The sequence below is a fragment of the Salvia splendens genome, chromosome 5, assembly GCF_004379255.2.
Source record: "Salvia splendens isolate huo1 chromosome 5, SspV2, whole genome shotgun sequence".
Classification (NCBI taxonomy): domain Eukaryota; kingdom Viridiplantae; phylum Streptophyta; class Magnoliopsida; order Lamiales; family Lamiaceae; genus Salvia; species Salvia splendens.
In genome coordinates this window covers 50129-71129 of record NC_056036.1, presented here as the reverse complement: position 1 = coordinate 71129, position 21001 = coordinate 50129, and the positions used below count along the sequence as shown (strand labels likewise).

The 21001-nt window shown below is 43.0% G+C and overlaps 1 protein-coding gene and 1 long non-coding RNA gene across 2 annotated transcripts; one reads left to right on the top strand and one right to left on the bottom strand.

The window, feature by feature from the left end:
- Positions 1 to 534: 534 nt before the first annotated feature.
- Positions 535 to 4976, top strand: LOC121802187 (protein ACTIVITY OF BC1 COMPLEX KINASE 7, chloroplastic-like). Its single transcript, XM_042201780.1, has 18 exons — positions 535 to 760; positions 1315 to 1898; positions 1967 to 2110; positions 2194 to 2319; positions 2418 to 2505; positions 2580 to 2673; positions 2800 to 2893; positions 2991 to 3045; positions 3133 to 3224; positions 3291 to 3461; positions 3533 to 3589; positions 3676 to 3759; positions 3871 to 3955; positions 4014 to 4075; positions 4159 to 4230; positions 4312 to 4416; positions 4497 to 4638; positions 4715 to 4976. Exons 2-18 carry the CDS (start codon positions 1332 to 1334, stop codon positions 4786 to 4788), a joined length of 2112 nt encoding a protein of 703 aa, XP_042057714.1. The 5' UTR covers positions 535 to 760; positions 1315 to 1331; the 3' UTR covers positions 4789 to 4976.
- A 4914-nt stretch (positions 4977 to 9890) lies between these two features.
- On the bottom strand, positions 9891 to 11118 carry LOC121803561. Its single transcript, XR_006051070.1, has 3 exons — positions 11050 to 11118; positions 10166 to 10318; positions 9891 to 10074 (listed from the first exon to the last, which is right to left on the bottom strand). It is a non-coding gene; the product is annotated as an uncharacterized LOC121803561 (long non-coding RNA).
- Positions 11119 to 21001: the final 9883 nt, after the last annotated feature.

Genomic DNA, 21001 nt, shown 5'->3' with positions numbered 1-21001 from the left:
AAGTGACCCGAACTTAAATGAAATGAAGTTTTTTCCAATTTTTGTAGTTATTTAAATATTCAAATAAAGAAACTGCATGGGGTGGCTTATAGGGCGCTCCACTGCAGGTGGAAAGGTAAGAGAATAAAATGATAATGTGACGGTGCATAGGGCGCCCTATAGGGCGTCCTATAGGACGTCCCATTACTAGTGCTCTTAATGGAATACATAAACTAAGCAATATAACTAGTCCGTACTATATTATTATTTTTTTGCCACTGAAACATGGAAATAAGAAATAACCCACGTGAAAAAACAATGAAAATGTGAAAGCTCCATATGATAAATCTTGAACACAAATTAAGGTTCTGTTTGGCAGTCCCACGCTCAGTTTGTTTGTCGTTTAAGGGCAACACAAAATTAGTTAAATTTCCCAATCACAAAAAGTTCCATCACTATAAAAGACAAAAAAGGGGGAAAAAAAATAGGTGCAGCAGCTCTGACTCTGTTTAAAAAGCTAACTTGCAAACACATCCAATCAACTAACTCATTTTTTATGGGGTTGTTTGGATTGGGAAATTAATGATTCCGATTTTAACAATTAACGAGTTCCAATTTACACAATTTTGAATTTAATGCTATTGAGCGTCAAACATGTTAGACTTGTCAAGCAAGTGGGAGTCCTATTTTTCTTTATATTCAAACATTGCACTCCATCAACAGGATTGAGGTGTGAGGCTCAATAGATTGTGGTTCATCTTTCTCTCCTCCATTTTAGACTGTGAGTCTTTAATTTTATCGGTTTATTTTGCGTATCTGTGCTTCTTATTTGTACATGGAAGGGGGAGCTGAATAAAAACTGCATCTTTTGCGCTTCATGTATTGATCTTGGTTTTCTCTTGATTGGTGTTTTATTACAAATTCTCAATAATGTTATTTTAGTATATGTGGCTATGTTGTTAGGATAGTTGTGATTGATCTATCAATTTCATAGTGAGTTGCATTTCTAGGCAGTTGACTTTAGTTTTGGATTGAGGTATTTGATGACTGAAAAAGTTGCATTTCAAGATTCCCCTATTAATGAGTTTCTTGAAAGTATGGCCGATCTTGGGTATAAGTTATTACTACAAATATTGGTTTAGAGTTGATGTTTTACTACAAAGCAATAATGTCTTTTTTAGTATTTGGGGTATATGTTGTTATGTTATTACGGATAGTTGTGATTGCTCTATCAATTATTTAATGACGAAGCAACTCATGTACTGATTGGAAGAGTGAGCTGCATTTCTAGTTCAGTTGATCAGGGTGAAAAAAGTGATGCCATACAATTCTCAGGTTTTTTGTACACTAAAATGGCTGCTGGAGCAGTATTGGCTTCTGATACTTGCTATCTCAGCATAGGGGAAATAATGAATCATGGAAGACCAGAAGATAATCTTCGTTACTCGGGTTTGTTTAAAAACTACAATAAGGTTAAAACTAGGAAACTTACTAGGTTTCAAGTTAGAATGCAGAAGAGGGAATTGCCATCGTCACAATTAGGCAGGTATGGTAGAGTTATCAAAATGGTACCTACTAGTGAAATCAGAAAAGGGACGTCGCCATCTGTGGATAAGCCAGAGATTGTGAATGGATATGCGAAGAAGGTTAATGGTGTTCATGTAGCTGCTGTACGAAGCCTTGTTAAGAAAGATCCTACTCCGCCTCCTTCAAAGTTGTCGAGGCTTAAAGAACTTCCCCCCATTGAAGAAGGGATTAAGGTTTTGCCTTCCGATGAAAGCTTTAGTTGGGCTAACGAAAACTATAACTCCGTTCAAAGAACTATTGATGTGTGGTCGTCTCTTCTTTCACTGAGAATCCGTGTTCTGTTGGATGATGCAAAATGGACATACGTAGGAGGCTTTTCTGAGGAGAAGCAGGTGAGTTCGTTTCTATCAGCTAGTCGCTTCTTGGCTTATCTGGTTCTGAAGCTATGTTTGTATTTCAGAAGCAGCGAAGAAGGAAAACAGCGTCATGGTTAAGGGAGTGCATTCTGCAACTCGGGCCAACTTTGATCAAACTCGGGCAGCTACTGTCGACAAGATCTGATATACTTCCTAAAGAGTATGTAGAGGAGCTTTCTAAACTGCAGGTAGGATGTTGGTTCAACAAATGCAAATCTTTCATGATGAATTCATGTTTCTTGAGCCCTTTTGCCTAAACTGTTGATATCAGGATAGGGTACCGGCTTTTACATCAAGTAAAGCGAAAAAATTGATCGAAAAGGAATTGGGAACTCCAGTTCATGTGTTATTCAAGGAGTTTGTGGACCTACCGTTGGCAGCTGCTAGTCTTGGTCAGGTGTTTGCCTTTTGTTTTTCACCTCTCTCTTTATCATAGCTTGATGTGTATGTAACCATGCTGAACTTAGACTATGCATTCTTATATACTATGGTTAGGTTCACAGGGCAATCCTGCATAACGGAGAGAAAGTGGTTGTGAAAGTCCAAAGACCAGGGTTGAAGAAACTTTTCGACATCGATCTCAGTAATTAAGAACTAGTTAGTCTTCCACAATTTTTATAACTGCTGTACTTGTTTTAATTGTTTCTTGATCTTCAGAAAATCTAAAGCTAATCACCGAACTCTTTCAAAAGAGCGAAACATTTGGTGGCCCATCGAGGGATTGGGTTGGGATATATGAAGAATGTGCCAGGTAAGTTGTATCGGAGCATCAAAACATCTTGCACCTTTGTAATATAGCATCAAAATTAGCTTTAGCTTGTGATTTACATTTGTAATGCATTTACTTGTTAACCTCATGTTCGTTGAAATTATATAGGATTTTGTATGAAGAAATTGATTATGTAAACGAAGCAAAGAATGCTGATAGATTTCGTCGGGATTTTCGGAATATAAAGTGGATCCGAGTTCCTGTATGTTTCCTCCTCAAGGGCTTATAGTTGTTGCTAGTTTTTCAGGCTTAGTTATAAAAAAGTATTTTTAAAAACTTTTGTCTATTTTTAACCTCAGATGGTCTACTGGGATTATACAGGACTAAAGGTTTTAACGTTGGAGTATGTTCCAGGTGTTACTCTTTTTCTAAATTATACTAGTAGTATATTTATCCATTCTAGTTTGTCATAATTTGATATTTTCACAATTTTTTTATTAGGTATCAAGATAAACCAATTGGATATGATAGATGCATGTGGTTATAGTCGATCCAAGATTTCATCACGGGCAGTTGAATCCTACTTAATTCAGGTTAGCGTCCTGCATTCAGTTGAGAACCTGGTAGGATTTTGAATACTTGGCTTTCCATTTTCTTAGATACTCAACACCGGTTTCTTTCATGCCGATCCTCATCCCGGAAATCTTGCTATTGATCGGGATGAAGCACTAATATACTACGACTTTGGTATGATGGGAGACATTAGGAGCTTTACTAGAGATAGGCTATCAGATCTCTTCTACGCTGCTTATGAAAAGGATGCAAAAAAGGTTTAATTTCTTATGGTTTTGAGTGAGTTACACACATTTCTGTATATCTAAAACACAAGCGGCCATTGAAGGTCATGCAAAGTCTGATTGATCTTGGAGCACTTGAGCCCACAGGAGATTTGACATCAGTATGATTCTTTCACTAAGCAACTACTCATTATGTACATTACTTTGCAAATAGAACCTGAAACAGTGAAGACACGTCTGTATTTAGGTGAGGAGATCAGTGCAGTTTTTCTTGAATAATCTGCTAGACAAAAGAATTACTCAAGAGCAAACATTGTCAGCAATTGGTGAGGTAATACCATTTTCTATATTTTTCATTGCCGAGCCTCGAGTTTAGAAGTTTTTGAGGAGACACAAGTAGATTCAGTTTTGTTGCTTTGGCTGCATGTTTCATTGCTTGCAGGATTTGTTTGCTATAGCAACAGATCAGCCATTCCGGTTTCCTTCCACTTTCACTTTTCTTATTAGAGCATTTTCGACACTTGAAGGTTCTCTCTCCCCCTCTCTCTCAACGTGGTATAGTAAACTGAGATTGATTTCTTCCAGGTATCGGCTATACTCTGGATTCGGAGTTTTCATTTGCAAAGATCGCTGCACCATACGCACAGGTTCTGGCATTACTCTAGCAGTCACGAGCTTATCTGCATCAATTCTGAGATATGATTAAAAATATGCCTTGGTTCATGTACAGGAGCTCTTAGGAAGACGATATCAGCGAACAGGAACACAACTAGTCCAAGAAATATCTAAACAAGCCGATGATGTACTGATCTATTCTCAACTCAATCATGAGTAGCTCAATGTATCTACCCTTTTGAATTGCTAGTAACACGTCTTCTTTCAGGCAAGATCACACACGATCTCCATGCCATACCGCATCCAACAGATAGAAGAAATTGTGAAGCAACTCGAGTCTGGAGACTTGAAGCTCCGCGTTCGTGTCCTTGAGGTGATTTTCTTAATTACAATTATAACTAAATATTCCAAAGATTCAACAAACTATGAAATCTCCATTTTCTTGATTTGCAGTCGGAAAGAGCAGCTCAGAGAGCGAGTGTGCTGCAGATGGGAACCATATACACAGTTGTGGGTGGAATCCTCCTTAACCTTGGGCTTACTTTGCGCGTTCAAGGCAGTCGAGCAGTGGCCAACGCCTCGTTTATAGTTTCAGGCAAGTCTACTATCTGCATCCATCCAGAGGGATGAGTATTTAAAAGATATCTGAATTCTTTATTGTGTTGCTGCAGGTTTTTTCTTCATTCTATTTGTCAGATCAATTCAGAAGGTGAAGAAGCTTGATAGATTTGAGAAAATGATATAATCATACATGCTTTTTGATTCTCTTTAAAGCCATTCATTATAAAATCAGATTAGGAGGGATGGGAGCACCTTTTTATGGGGATTCTTGTAATGCACAGTTCTTTATTGAATGTGATACGGACTTACGGAGAAGCATATTTTACATTTCATATGTAATGATAAATTATGGAGTACTTTTAATGTGGCTCATTAAATTTTACACAGTATTAAAATGATTATGTTTTGTGTGTGAATTGATAAAACCCATTAGTGAAAATAGGCCACTTTCGGTAGGTAGGCCGAACATTTGCAATGGTTGGCCGTCCCATAGGGTCCTTTTTTTAGAGCATCCACAACCGTGCTCTTGCCAGCGGCACGGTTGTGGGCCCGGGCGGTACTATTCATGCCTGCTCTCTGGCAAGAGCACAACACCCACAACTGTGCTCTTTCGCAAGGACGAGTACAATTAATATAAAATTCAATTAAACAATAACATTTCCATAATATTAAAATCCATTTAAAAACCATAATAAATATTACAAATTACAAATAAAATTAAAAAATACATAATTAAAATCCTAAAAATTAAAAATTACATAATTAAACTCCTTAAAATTAAAAATTACATAATTAAAATCCTAAAAATTAAAAATTACATAATTAAACTCCTAATAAGACTACGCATCCGGCGGGATCAACCCCAATTGTTTTTGGAGACCTTTTTATCATGGTCTCGTGTGTTTCAAGTTGCGTGGGGGTCATAGATGACCTATCGGCCATATTGAGTTGGCTTAAGAGCATCCACAGCGAGTTGTTCGGGGGTGGAGGTGGCACATAGGGAGCGGGAGCGGCTTCGGGAGTGGCTTCGGGAGTCGAGCCGCGACGACGGTTGGCCGCCGCCTTCTTCCTTCCTTGGGGGCGGCGTTGGGAACCGCTCGGTCCGGCGTCGGGGCTACCCAAGTTAGCTCCGGCGAGTTGGCTAGCCACTTCTTCCGAGCCGGAGTCGGATAGGGCTACCGACCTTGATCGTTTGGAGGAGCCGCTAGAGGAGGATGTTATGCCTCCCTTATACTTCGGGTGCGTCCGCGTCTCCTGCCAAACGTTAAGATATTTGAACGACTTACCGTTCATGGATTGGTAGGTGCTCAGCGCGGCGGTGATGATGTCGACCTCGCTTCGGCCGCTCCCGACATTCCGGGACTCCTGGATGAAATAGCCGTTGAACTTGCCAATTTCTTCGTTGGCTCGGCCGATGCAGTTGCACACCATACTCTCGTTGCGCTCGATCGTTCCGGGCGGCCGGTTTGCATTGTACCGGCTAGAGACACGCCACCAAAAGTGATCGCCGGATTGGTTCGTTCCAACCACCGCATCTTCGGAGATTTCCAAGTACGCCTTGAACAATCTTTCCATCTCCGCCGGTGAGTACGGTGTGCGGACACTGGCGCGAGATGGAGGAATCGGCATTTGGGAAGGGGCGCGATGCCTAGGCTCCGGTGTCCACCCGTAGCGCCCTTCGGAGGCACCTTGGTCGTCGATTGGGTATGGACGATAGCCACCCGGAACGGCCGAATCTTGGGTTTGAGGAGGGGCCGAATATTCCGTTTCCGGACTAGGAAACGGTTGTGAACCGAACCATTCGGGGTTCCAACCGTGGGAGCCCGAAGGATTATCGTCTTGGTCGGACATAGTGATGTTGTAGGGTATGAGAGAATGAAGATGAAAATGGATATGAGAGAATGGAGATGAGAATGGATATTGGAGAATGATGATGAGAGTTGTGTAGTTTGATGTGAATTTTTGGGGTGAAATTGGGGGTATTTATAGATGAAAGTGTGTATTTTTGGGGTAAAAAAACTGAAAAAAAAAATTAAAAAGGTGTAAAAAATGGTTATAAACGGATATATTTTTTTGGGGAAGTGAAATTTTTTTTTTATTTTTTATCGGTTTTTTTAATAAAAAACCGATTTTTAAAAAAAAAAAGTTTAAACACAACGGCTATGCCGTTGACGAATGGGAGCGCGACACGTGTGCGTCCGCTGGCACGGACGTGCTCGATACATCGAGCAGCGCCGTGCCAGCGGCGCGGCTGCAGCGGCGGCGGTCCTTCGCCTTGCCAACGGCGCGGACGGCGGTGGCGACTTTCGCCACCGCTGCGGATGCTCTTATTACTTCTATATCATCATTTTTTGAAAGGGCCTATCTCCCCATAATGGAACAACCCTCTCATAGGGCCCTTCCCTTTCCATTTCATTTCCACATCATCATTATTTTGTTTTATTTTTTTAGCACTTATATATTTAATATGTTATCAAATTAAATAAAATTAAATGTAAAAAATATTAACATGCAAATCTTTGTTGTATTGCAATATTGGAAAATAGAATACAACGAGACGCAAATAAAAAAAACCTACATTTTTAAAAAAATATACAGATAAGACTCAAGCGTCGTCGTCGTCGGAATGCAAACCCAGTTGTTGACCATTTTAAAAAAATGCTTGTGAAGCTCCGGCGCCTTGTGAGTTGGTGCCCCATCAGGCTTCATTCCATCATGATTGTATCGTTGCCGACGCAGGTACAGAAACCAATCTTCCGTAGGTTGTTACCTACAACCGAATCCTTGCCGATGTCTACCCAACACCTCACCAGAGCAAGCGTCTCAGCTGGCGTATAATGTGTTCGCGGCCTCCTACCCTTAGGAGCAGGCGCCAACGGCTCCGCGAGCTTCCCCTTCGCTTTCGCCTTCCCCTTCCCTTTCTCTTTGGGAGGTGATGGGTGCATTTCCTCCACTTCTTACTCTTCCGTGCTGAAGCTCGGATCTGTGAGTGGAATAGTTGTAGATGCGTGAGTGTCGGGTGTAGAAGTCATCATTTCTGGCGTACAACACCTCACCAGAGCAAGCGTCTCAGCTGGCGTATAATGTGTTCGCGGCCTCCTACCCTTAGGAGCAGGCGCCGACGGCTCCGCGAGCTTCCCCTTCACTTTCACCTTCCCCTTCCCTTTCTCTTTGGGAGGTGATGGGTGCATTTCCTCCACTTCATACTCTTTCGTGCTGAAGCTCGGATCTGTGAGTGGAATAGTTGTAGATGCGTGAGTGCCGTGTGTAGAAGTCATCATTTCTGGCCGGTAGACCGTGTCCTTGTAATTCAGGTCGATTCCTCTTCCGATGCTCCAGTGGAACGCATGTGGTGTTATTGGTATACCAGCACGGACAAATGTGTTGCCGGAGAATTGAGGGAAGTTGGGGGGTTGGTTCCCGGTAAAGTAAGGTGCCCCAGCATTGCCTACGAAAGAAGTGAATCCTCCAGCGAATATGTTGCCACCGGGAACTTGGTTGAAGTAAGGATTTTGCTGATTGGGTGGAAGTTGGTTGAAGTAGGGATTTTGCTGAGTGGGTGGAGTTTGGGTATCAGGCGGAATTTAAGTTCCGTTCGTGTATGGGCTTCCATCGCGGGATAATTGGGGAGAGTTGTCGGAATCCATTTTGTAGAGATAGGAAGTGTAGAATAAGAAGATAGATGATGGAAAGTGGAGGGATGATTGAAAATGATGGAAAGTGGATGTATATATAAAGAAATTAACAAATATTTAAAAAAAAAACACAAAAACAAAATAAAATATATTTGAGAGGGCCGATCTTGCTCCACAATGGAGGGCCGATCAAGGGGCCCTTCTCATCGGCATAGGCCGATACAACGTCCTTTTGGGCGAGAGGGGAGGGGGCCGATCGACGACCTTTTCGCCGCAGTGGTGGGGCGATGGAGGCAGATGGGGAAGGCCCCTCCATCGGTCCTCCATTGTGAGTGCTCTAAGAACAAAAACGAGGCAACTGATAGAAATCCATGGGTTCCATCCTAAAACCAATTGGTGATAGGAGGAGGGGCCCATGAGACTTATATACTAGTTTCATTTTTTCTCTTGACACCGATGTGGGACAGTTATATGTTATATTTTTAGTTTCAATTGCCAACACCCTCCCTCAAACCCTTCAAGGTGAACCTTGGAGGGGTTGGACTTTTTTCTAATCGATTGGACAATCGGCCCAATTTTTTTCGATCGGTTGGACCACTTGGCCCAAATTTTTAAGTCCAGATATACTGCTGGGTCAGTCATTTTTCGGTTTCGGCCCAGATATACTGCTGGGTCAGTTAAATTTGACCCACAGTCGGCGACCCGCTCTGATACCATGATAGAAATCCATGGGTTCTATCCTAAAACCAATTGGTGATAGGAGGCGGGGCCCATGAGACTTATATACTAGTTTCAGTTTTTCTCTTGACACCGATGTGGGACAGTTATATGTTATATTTTTAGTTTCAATTGCCAACATCAACATTTATTGAACAATCAATTGTATGTACATTCTTTGTCCACGAAAAATAGTTATGTGGATAACACAAATTTTAATGAAAAATTAGTAAAGTAAGAGAGAAAGAGGAGAAAAGTAGATAAAGTGAAAGAAAGAAAAAGATAAAAAAAAAAAGAGAGAGAAAAGGAGAAAAAATGGATAACATATGAAAGAAAGTTTCTATTTTTGAAATGAGACTATTTTTTTTTTGACAATCCAAAATGGCCAAATAGAACTACTCCATTTGTCTCAGCTAAGATGATACACTTCCTTTTTAATTTGTCTCAACCAAGATGACACATTTCTATTTTTGGTAACTTTCTCTTTCCAATTAATATACTAAACCACTTTTTTCTCATTCCAATTAAATATTCAATTCTCTTTCTCACTCCATTTAATACATACACCCAATTTTTCAATTAAACGGATTAACCAACAACTCCTAAAATCTCATGCCGACTAAGAAATATACATCATTTTAGCCAGGACGAAGCGAGTAGTATTTTTTGTGGATGAATGGAATAATAATTTAATAATTTTTGGTTGTTGATAGATATGAGCATAAAAAAAGAGAGAATTAAAAGATTTGTTTTGCATTGGATGGTGGCCAAGTTGAAAAGCTAGTCTTATTGATAGAGGTGATACTATGTGAATTGCCAACCAACTAAGCTTGAATTCCATGAAATATTGTCCAAGTTTGACTCGGCACGGGTTTTAAGAAATGTGAAGAAAAGTGAGTTGAAAAAGTTAATGGAATGAGGGTCCCACATTTATATATTAGTTTTAAAATAAAATGTGACCGTAAAGAGTTGGTGGAAAATGAGGTCCATTTACCAAAAATAGTAAAAAAATAAAGCGGACAACTTTTCACAGACGGACTAAAATGACAAAACTAGACAACATTCACGTAAGGGCAGGGAGACCATTTTGGGCTGATGTCATCTCTTTCAAACTTGTCCTGCAAACCACAAGGAAGAAGCATCACGCTCGGCAAGTCTATTTTAAGCTTGCCAGCAGATGTATTAAAGGCCAGAAGGTGAGGTACATACACTGGCACAAGTGGACCTTCATAAGCAAGGGTTGATACGCCTTGACGCTGCTTGTGCCTGGGATTAGCAGTGCACAGGACATACACACGACCACGTCGCTTCACAGTCCGACAAAACTCACACAACTTCTTCACTGACGAACGGACCTTCATCCTGGGATGATACCGTCAGAACACATGATATAAACATGTTAGGAGGCAACCATATGTAAGGTGATTCATATAATTCAAGGTTCAAGAAAATCACAAGGACTTGGCCACTAAACGCACAAACAGAAGCAAACAAGTAGAGAGTCAGTCAAAAAGTGTTCCAGATTAGCATACTAAAATCTAACATGGGGGACTCCATTTGAGTTGATGACACCAGCTGAAACTTCGATTGATGATGCAATATCGATGAGAAACATATAGGAATTGAAAACACGAGTAGCTGGAGATGAAGCATCCCATAAAACATCATATGAACAAAATAAGATGTCATAGCAACCACACTCAAATTTGTTACAAATACCATTTCTGCTATGCCATTATATATATAAGAGTTTAAGATCAAAAGGACTCCACTAGAGGCGATGATCAACCAGCTCAAACATTGATAAAGGTGCAGAATTTGCAATTAGATTAACAGAGAAACGATATTTTTTTCTAGGAAGTTACAGAATTACCGATTTAGATTTTAAACGCAATATTTACAACTGATTTACCCGAACGCGAGAAAAAACGATGGATAGTATGAGGAAATTAATGTAAAATCCTTGGACACTGAGAAATTCGGTAATACAAAAGCAGGCTGCAGCGAATGTTATTTCGCATCACACTGACATACACAATACTGTAAAACTCGTCGGATGCGAGAGATTAACCGAAATGGAGAGCGATAATTACCTTCAACAGCTAACACGCTTTCAGGGGTGTAGCTCGGTCCCCGGTTTCCAGAATTGGGATTAGGGTTTCCTAGTCGAAGTGAATAATAATGTGAATTTAAGATGATTTTATCTTGCTTACTTGGCATTTTTGTTTTAACTTTCTGGCAACAATTATTTTAATTACTTTAATAATCCCTTCTCTTCCTAGGATATCTGATTCAGGATCTCAGTTCTCTGTTAAGGATGGATTCCTTAACCGGCATTAAAGCTCGGCGGTGAGAGGGGCCATCTTCTAAATAAGATTGTCAGTTCTGCCGGGAAAATTATTGATCACGCATTTTGTTGAACAGAATTTCATCTCCAATCAACTTATCATTTCCCCTGCGTCCTCAGTTACTCACCTCTCTCAAATCTACTCATGTCCTTGCCTAATATGGCTACATACATCTATTTGAATATTAAGTCCTGGTCTCGCATAACTTCATCTGTAAAAACATATAGTAGTAGTACTTCTTTTGCATGATTACAGCAACCCAACTGTATCAGTAGCTGGAGGGAATCCCAACATAAAGTACTCAATTCACATTCACAAGATTCAGAAGATATGTCACCTACGGAGGTTGAAGTCATACCCCCTGTTACCCATGACTATGATGAGTCCAAGAAGGGAGTTTCTCCGCATGGCCATCAGGTATCAACAACACTTCATCAAGCTACGATTATGGCCATCTACCACTGATATTAAATGGCCACCTTAGACCTTCTGAAAATCCTGAATCTCAAGCTCATGGCACTCTTCCAGGTTTTCCTGTATGTCTTTCAATTTCTTTCCTTATCTATTATGACTCTGATGGAAATTCACGGGAATATCCTTCATACAGCAGCTCATCCATGTAATGTAGCTAAAGTATTTATGGTGAAAGGCTGTTTCATTTCATCTAATATTGATAATCATATGTCATACAGTTGCAGCAATCATGTGATCCGATGAGCAATTATGCACAATTAAATGGATCTGGCATGGACTGTGATGGAGCTGCAAACAATTGCAATGGAAATGATGGAATTATCTCTGCACAGACTTCTCAGTCTCTTCAAGAGGTTTGGGGCTTTATGAGACCATCCACAACGCGTCTCGCGCCGGGCTCGCGTCTCGTCTCGGAGAGACGAGACCCCCGCGAGACGCATTGCAGCGGCCATCTCGTCTCCAGCTCGCGACCGTCTCGTCGCGTAGCTCGTCTCGGAGAGACACGAGACGAGCTGTCTCGCCACGCGCCCGAGACACGTGGCACGTCCCCATGCGTGCGTGACGCCCACTCGCTGGCCCGCGAGTGGGCGTCGTCACTGATGACGCAATAATTCATTTTTTTTAAAAAAAAATCGATTTTTAATAAAAAAAAAATTTTTTTTTTTTTCAAACGGTAATATTACCGTTAAATATTTATTTTCATTTTTTAAATTTTTAATTTTTTTACTCTATAAATAATTCTATTCCATACTCATTTCAAACACAAACACACATCTATTCCTCTCAAATCCTCTCTATCACTCCAATTTCCATCTTCAATCAACTCAAACAAATGGATCAACGGAGGATTGTCAGTTCCTCCTCAACCTGCACGAACAAGTGCACGGATTCCCCGGGATGCATGTATACGTGCATAATCTTGCACAACATGATTGTCCGAGACGAAGGACCCGATGCCGGAAATTGGTTCGACCCCGAATCCCCCGGAAGCTCAACTGCAAGTAGTCCGCCGCGAAGTGGAGCGCATCCATCTATACAAGAACGGTTGGCTATTCGGGCAAGGACACGCGACTCTAGCGCCCACACCCAACTCCAAGAGGATCTAATTGAGCACATTTGGGAAAACTTTGGCGGAGAATATTAAATTATGTCATTTTTATTTTTTTAGAATTTTAATTATGTCTTCGCTTTTTTAATGTTAAGTTGTAATATTGTTTTAATTTTAATAAAGTGTGTTTGTTTAAATTGAATTGGGTTTTAAAAAAAATTATAAATTAAATTGAATGAATAGTAATTAAGAGACGGTATAGAGACGGTTAAGAGACGGAGCGTTGCAGCCTCCGTCTCTTAGTTAAGAGATGGAGGAAAAAAGGATAGTGGGACCCTCAAATAGTGCTCAAATAGTAGTTAAGAGACGGTTTAAGAGACGGTATAGAGACGGCGCTGTGGATGGCGTGAATCTCTTCAGCTCCCTCTTGCCTGTTCTCCTAGTAAAGTTTGTGTCAGAAAAAAACATTGATTACTTGATAAGGTCATGGCTGCTGAAACTAATTAATTTGGGATTCATGAATTACATTTTCAATTTCTCACTATATGGTTTCGAATTCACACTTTTGGATATCTGGACTTGTATCTATGCTTGGATAATTTGTACTGCGACTTTCCCATTTCCAATATATACCTATTTTTTGAGGTGGCTCGGTCGCTGGCACCCAGTGAAATTGTTGATTTATAGGATTCAGTAGTACTTATTTGACTTCAATTGCAGGGTCCATCCACAACGCGTCTCGCGCCGGGCTCGCGTCTCATCTCGGAGAGACGAGACCCCCGCGAGACGCATTGCAGCGCCCATCTCGTCTCTATCTCGCTCCCGTCTCGTCGCGTAGCTCGTCTCGGCGAGACACGAGACGAGATGTCTCGTCACGCGCCAGGGGCACGTGGCACGTCCCCATGCGTGCGTGACGCCCACTCGCTGGCCCGCGAGTGGGCGTCGTCACTGATGACGCAATAATTCGTTTTTTTTAAAAAAAAATCGATTTTTAATTAAATTTTTTTTTTTCAAACGGTAATATTACCGTTAAATTTTTATTTTCATTTTTTAAAATTTTTAATTTTTTTACTCTATAAATAATTCTATTTCATACTCATTTCAAACACAAACACACATCTATTCCTCTCAAATCCTCTCTATCACTCCAATTTCCATCTTCAATCAATTCAAACAAATGGATCCTTTTGAGCAAATGTGTCAATTAATGGAACAATCACTCGAAGAAGATCGACGACGAGAGGCGGAGGAAGCCGCACCACCCCCACGACGCTCCCGGAAGTACATCAATCGGAACCGGGAGGAAGCCGCCGCACGGTTAGTACGCGACTACTTCTGCGATAACCCGATTTGGGGAGATACCTATTTCCGTCGCCGTTTCCGCATGCGGAAACCGCTATTTCTCCACATAGCGAATACTTTGGCGGCCAGGGAGGAGTTCTTCCGAGAAGGGTTCGACGCGGTCGGTCGTCCCAGCCACACGACGCTGCAGAAATGTACTGCAGCCATCCGGCAGCTTGCGACTGGACAAACGGCCGACATATTCGACGAATACCTGCACATCGGAGACAGCACTGGGCGCTTGTGCTTGCTCAACTTCTGCAGAGGCGTCCGGGCAGCCTTCAGTGACGAATTTCTCCGGAGGCCAACCACGGAGGATTGTCAGTTCCTCCTCAACCTGCACGAACAAGTGCACGGATTCCCCGGGATGCTTGGCAGTGTCGATTGCATGCACTGGCAATGGAAGAATTGCCCGGTGGCTTGGAGGGGTTCCTACACGAGCGGCCACAAAGGCACCCACCCAACCGTTGTACTCGAGGCCGTTGCCGACTACCGACTTTGGATCTGGCACGCGTACTTCGAGGTCCCTGGCTCGAACAACGACGTAAACGTGCTCCAACAGTCCGACCTCTTTACCGAATTGGGTTGTAATGTTAAGTTGTAATGTTGTTTTAATTTTAATAAAGTGTGTTTGTTTAAATTGAATTGGGTTTTAAAAAAAATTATAAATTAAATTGAATGAATAGTAATTAAGAGACGGTATAGAGACGGTTAAGAGACGGAGCGTTGCAGGTTCCGTCTCTTAGTTAAGAGATGGAGGAAAAAAGGACAGTGGGGCCCTCAAATAGTGCTCAAATAGTAGTTAAGAGACGGTTTAAGAGACGGTATAGAGACAGTGTTGTGGATGACCTTATGTCCACAGCTTCTCCAGTACCTCTTGTCACCCACGTTTGCCGAATGCGATTTCTGCAAACCAGCAACATCTTCCTGTTTTCTGTCAGCCTGCTGGAATCCATCTATCCCATCATCCTCCATTCTTTTCTTAGAGCATCCACAACCGTGCTCTTGCCAGCGGCACGGTTGTGGGCCCGGGCGGTACTATTCATGCCTGCTCTCTGGCAAAAGCACAACACCCACAACTGTGCTCTTCCGCGAGGACGAGCACAATTAATTTAATATTCAATTAAACATAAACATTTCCATAATACTAAAATTCATTAAAAAAATCACAATAAATATTACAAAATACAAATAAAATAAAAAAGACATAATTAAAATCCTAAAAATTAAAAATTACATAATTAAAATACTAAAAATTAAAAATTACATAATTATTGGCTAATATTACCCGAGGAAGACTACTGATCCAGCGGCAGCAACCCCAATTGTTTTTGGAGACCCACTATCATGCCCTCGTGCGTTTGAAGTTGCGTGGGGGTCATAGTTGACCTATCGGCCATATTGAGTTAGGCCAAAAGGGCCCACAACGAGTTGTTCGGGGGTGGAGGTAGAACATAGGGTGCGGGTTCGGGGGCGGGGGCCGATGGAGTCGCGGAGCGCCGGCGCTCGGCCGCCGCCTTCTTCCTTCCTTGCGGTCGGCGTTGGGAACCGCTTGGTCCGGCGTCGGGGCTACCCAAGTTAGCTCCGGCGAGTTGGCTAGCCACTTCTTCGGAGACGGAGTCGGATATGGATACCGACCTTGACCGTTTGGAGGAGCCGCTAGAGGAGGATGTTACGCCTCCCAGATACCTCGGGTGGAACCGCGTTTCCTGCCAAACGTTGAGGTACTTGAACGACTTACCGTTCATGGATTGGTATGTGCTCAGCGCCGCAGTGATGATGTCGACCTCGCTCCGGCCGCTCCCGGCATTCCGCGACTCCTGGAGGAAATAGCCATTGAACTTGCCAATTTCGTCGTTGGCTCGGCCGATGCAGTTGCGCACCATACTCTCGTTGCGCTCGATCGTTCCCGGCGGCCGATGTGCATTGTACCGGCGAGATACGCGCCACCAAAAGTGATCGCCCGATTGGTTCGTGCCAACCGCCGCATCTTCGGAGATTTCGAAGTACGCCTTGAACAATTTATCCATCTCCGCCGGCGTGTACGATGTGCGGACACCGCTGCCGCGAGTAGGAGCTTGCGGAGGTTGGGAGGGGGCGGTAGGCCTAGGCTCTGGTGTCCACCCGTATCGTCCTTCGGAGGCACCTTGGTCGTCGATTGGGTATGGACGGTAGCCACCCGGAACGGCCGAATCTTGGGTTTGAGGAGGGGCCGAATATTCCGTTTCCGGACTAGGAAATGGTTGTGAACCGAACCATTCGGGGTTCCAACCGTGGGAGCCCGTAGGGTTATCGCCTTGGCCGGACATAGTGATGTTGTAGGGTATGAGAGAATGAAGATGAAAATGGATATGAGAGATTGAAGATGAGAATGGAGATGAGAGAATGATGATGAGAATTGTGTAGTTTGATGTGAATTTTTGGGAGTGAAATTGGATGTATTTATAGATGAAAGTGTGTATTTTTGGGTAAAAAAAATTAAAAAAAAATAAAAAGTGGGAAAAACGGTTATAAACGGATATAATTTTTTTGGGAAGTGAAATTTTTTTTTATTTTTTATCGGTTTTTTTAATTAAAAACCAATTTTTAAAAAAAAAATTATTTAACCCCAACGGCTATGCCGTTGACGAATGAGGGCGCGCCACGTCAGCTGCTCGCTGGCACGGTGCCAGCGAGCGCAGCGGCGGCGGGTGGCGTCCGTACCAGCGGCGCGGACGGCGGTGGCGAGCAGCGCCACCGTTGCGGATGCTCTTATGCTCCTTATTTCTCCCCAATTTATGTCACACCACATGCTATCCCTCAATTTTTCAACACCAGTGCATTTCCCCAGCCACGTCATGGTGCCAATGTATATCCAAACCAACATGGGACAATTGCCAAATATTTGATTCCTCAGAAAGAACAAGAATCGAATACATCATATTCAAATCATGTTGGAGTCCCTTTCAATTATGTGGCCATACAGTGTTCCCCTGACTGGCCACACTTCTAGTTCAGAAACTGGAGCTGTGATATTTAAATCGAATTAGGAAGTAAAGGAAAATAACATGTTTTTCAGTGAACAGCAGGTAATTTTTCTTCTTGTTGTCTGTTTAACATGGTCAAGGTAATGGCTGGTGTCAGAGGGATATATAAATTCATTGTGTGTGTGTGTGTGTGTGTGTGATTACCTTTTCTTTGTGTATGGATTCAGCTGTCTTCTGTTGAACGATAGGTTTTTATTGATGCTATGGTTCTGCTCTATCTTAAAACATAGAAAATGTGTTATTGTTGTCCATTGCTTCATTTCAGACCGAAGGTTCAAGTGTATGCCAGGGCCAACTGGCTTTCACCCCAACACAGCCTGCCCAGAGAACTTATACTGGTGTTTCCCACCCTGCACACGCACTGACAGCAGCAAAAGTTCACCCACTTTCGCTGCAACAATCTCCACCCATCAGCATTTCCATCAATATGGTGGGACCAACAGCTGGTGTTTACCCCCTGCCGCAGCAGCATGCACAATGATGAGACCGCGAATTTCTGATGTTTGTAAATGCTGGTAGAGAATAAAGATCACGACACAGTGAATTTACGTGGTTCGATTTACTGAAGTAAATCTACGTCCACGGGAAGAAAAGAGGGCAGAGTTGTATTGCTTGATCTGTTTTCTACAGCTTACAATACAGACTTGCTATTTTGTATTTTATCTCTAGAGATCGAGAGAATGTAACCCTATCTATCAGATCTAGGTTCTATTTATACAAAGGACCAAGATCGTGGCATGCAGCTATTTACTAGGTAGTGGATGTCGTGGAGATCGTGGCGATCTTGCATGGGTCCACTATCCTGCATGAGTTAATGACTGCTTGACACCACTAAATAGATCGTGGGTGTAGTGGAGGTGGAAATCCTGCATGAGTCCACTATCTCCTAGTTCGGTCAAATACTGAGACCGAACTGCTGAATTATTGCCGAGCAGCTTTTGCCGATCTGAGAGTAGAGCTTGATGCCGACCTGAGAGCAGAGTTTGATTGGTTGGCTTTTACCGAGCTGTAGGCTGGGGTCGAACTCTTTGGTTGTGCCGAACTGAACTCTTTAGTCATGCCGGACTGATACTCTTTAGTCATGCCGAACTGATACTCTTTCTTGGGCTTTACTGCTATTGGGCTTGTTTAGTACGTACTCCATCACTACCCCCCCCGGAAAGCGAAGTGAATTAGTTCGGCATTCTGAATAAAGGTACGGGGTAAGTTGATGTTTGTCCTCGGTCTTATGAAGTGAACTCTTCTTTGACCGGACTCGTCTTTGGTCTGATGAAATAAACATCTTTGACCGGACTCGTCTTTGGTCTGATGAAATAAACATCTTTGACCGGACTCGTCTTTGGTCTGATGAAATAAACATCTTTGGCCGGACTAAGCTTGTGTCCTAATTTGGCGAGTTTTATCGCTCGGATCGGACTTTCCGTTGTCCTAATTTGGGGATCGGACTTTCCCTTGTCCTAATTCGGCGAGTTTTATCGCGTGGATCGGACTTTCCCTTGTCCTAATTCAGGCAAGTTTTATCGCGAGAACCGGACTTTTGTTGCAGTTCGTTTCAGACGAAGTGCTTGATTCTTAAGCTGAATTGTGGTCTTGTATCCTCTTTAGAAGCTTGGACTTCACAATCGTTGGCTTATTGCAGCTCGTTTCAGACGAACTGCTTGTTTAAGCTGAATTGTGGTCTTGTATCCTCTTTAGAAGCTTGGACTTCACAATCGTTGGCTTATTGCAGCTCGTTTCAGACGAACTGCTTGTTTAAGCTGAATTGTGGTCTTGTATCTTCTGTAGAAGCTTTGACTCACAATCGTTGGCTTGTATATGTTCTAAGAAGGGGATCAGCCTTCGAAGAACAAGATACCTCAGTAACATTTGTAAGAGACGACACGCACAGAGACAGACAAAACACACAGACAAAACGCACAGAGACAAATAAAGACCAAGTAAACCAAATAAAGCACATTGACTGAACAGGACTCAAGACTGACTGACCGGACTGTCTCTTACAAATGGAACTTTTTGAGGTTGGAAATGTGCCATGTTCGGGGTACCTGTTCTCCTGACATGTGAGCCAATTTGTAAGACCTTTTGCCGAGGACTTCTGACACCCGATACGGACCTTCCCATGTGGGTTCGAGCTTGCCCAGCTTTTCTGCTCGGCTTACTTCGTTGTTTCTCAAGACGAGATCTCCCACTTGGAATTGCAGCTTCTTCACCCTTTGGTTGTAATACCGGGCTACTTGCTCCTTGTACTTGGCTGCTTTTATGCATGCCAATTCTCTTCTTTCTTCGGCAAGATCTAGCTCGGCTCTCAGTCCATCGTCATTCATTTCTGAGGAGAAATTTAGAGTTCGGGGACTGGGCACGCCGATCTCCACCGGAATTACGGCTTCAGTGCCGTACACCAGACTGTACGGAGTTTCACCGTTGGAGGTTGTGGGTGTAGTTCGGTAGGACCATAGGACTTGAGGGAGATTTTCTACCCATTGTCCTTTGGCTTGTTCTAACCGAGCTTTTAACCCTTTCACCAGGATACGATTTGTTACCTCCGTTTGTCCGTTTGCTTGTGGATGAGAGACCGAAGTGAACCGCTGTTGAATATTCAGCTCTTGGCACCAATTCTTGAACGTCTTGTCGGTGAACTGAGTCCCGTTATCTGAGATGAGGATGTGGGGTATGCCAAATCGGCACACTATGTTCTTCCAGACGAAATCCAATGCCTTCGAGCTCGTTATCGTAGCTAATGGTTCAGCTTCCACCCACTTCGTAAAGTAGTCCACGGCAACGATTAGGAATTTCATTTGCCGAGGAGCTTGAGGAAGTGGTCCCACTATGTCTATGCCCCATTGCATGAAAGGCCAAGGGCTTTGCATAGTGGATAGATCGGTCTGCGGCATCCTTGGGATATTTGCATGGATTTGGCACTTCGGGCATGTCTTGACGAGCTGCACTGCTTCTTGTACCAAGGTTGGCCAATAATATCCCCATCTCAGAACTTTTTTAGCTAAAGCTCTGGCTCCGATGTGGCTACCGCACGATCCTTCATGAACTTCTCTGAGGATGTAGTCCGTCTCTTCTGGTCCTACGCACCGCAATAACGGCTGGAGGTAAGACTTTCTAAAGAGGACTCCTTCATGAAGTTCGTACCGAAGTGCTCGGCACGTGATCTTCCGAGCTTCTCTCTTATCCTCGGGCAATTGTCCTTGATCCAGATACTGCAAGATCGGCGTCATCCAGTTCGGCGAGCTGGATACTGAATGTACCTCGGCTTCATCAATGCTTCGATGCATTAATTCTTCCGCCTTTGAGCTCGGATCTGAGGCCAACTTACTTAAGGTATCTGCTCGGCTATTTTCCGCTCTGGGAACGCGGATTATCCGAAAATAGGAGAAACTTCGGCTGATGCTTAGCGCTTTGTCCAAATACTTCTTCATTCTCTCGTCACGAGCTTCACTTGTACCCAACATGTGATTTACTATGACTTGTGAATCACAATGGACTTTGAGAGATTTGACGAGCAGACTTTGCGCTAACTGGAGTCCGGCAAGGAGGGCTTCGTACTCGGCTTCATTATTAGTAGTGGGGAATAGGAACCGAAGTGAGTAGGTTACCTCGTGTCCGTCGGGAGCGACGAGTAAAATACCAGCTCCACTTCCCATCTTGTTTGAAGCTCCATCTACGAATCCGCTCCAGCAGTCCGGCGGCTCTACTTCGGATTCCAAGGGCTGTGCTAGTTCGGCATTGGCAGAATTTTTCTGTTCGGCAATGACAGGGATTGCTTGATCGAACTTGGCCTCTGTAAGAAAATCTGCCA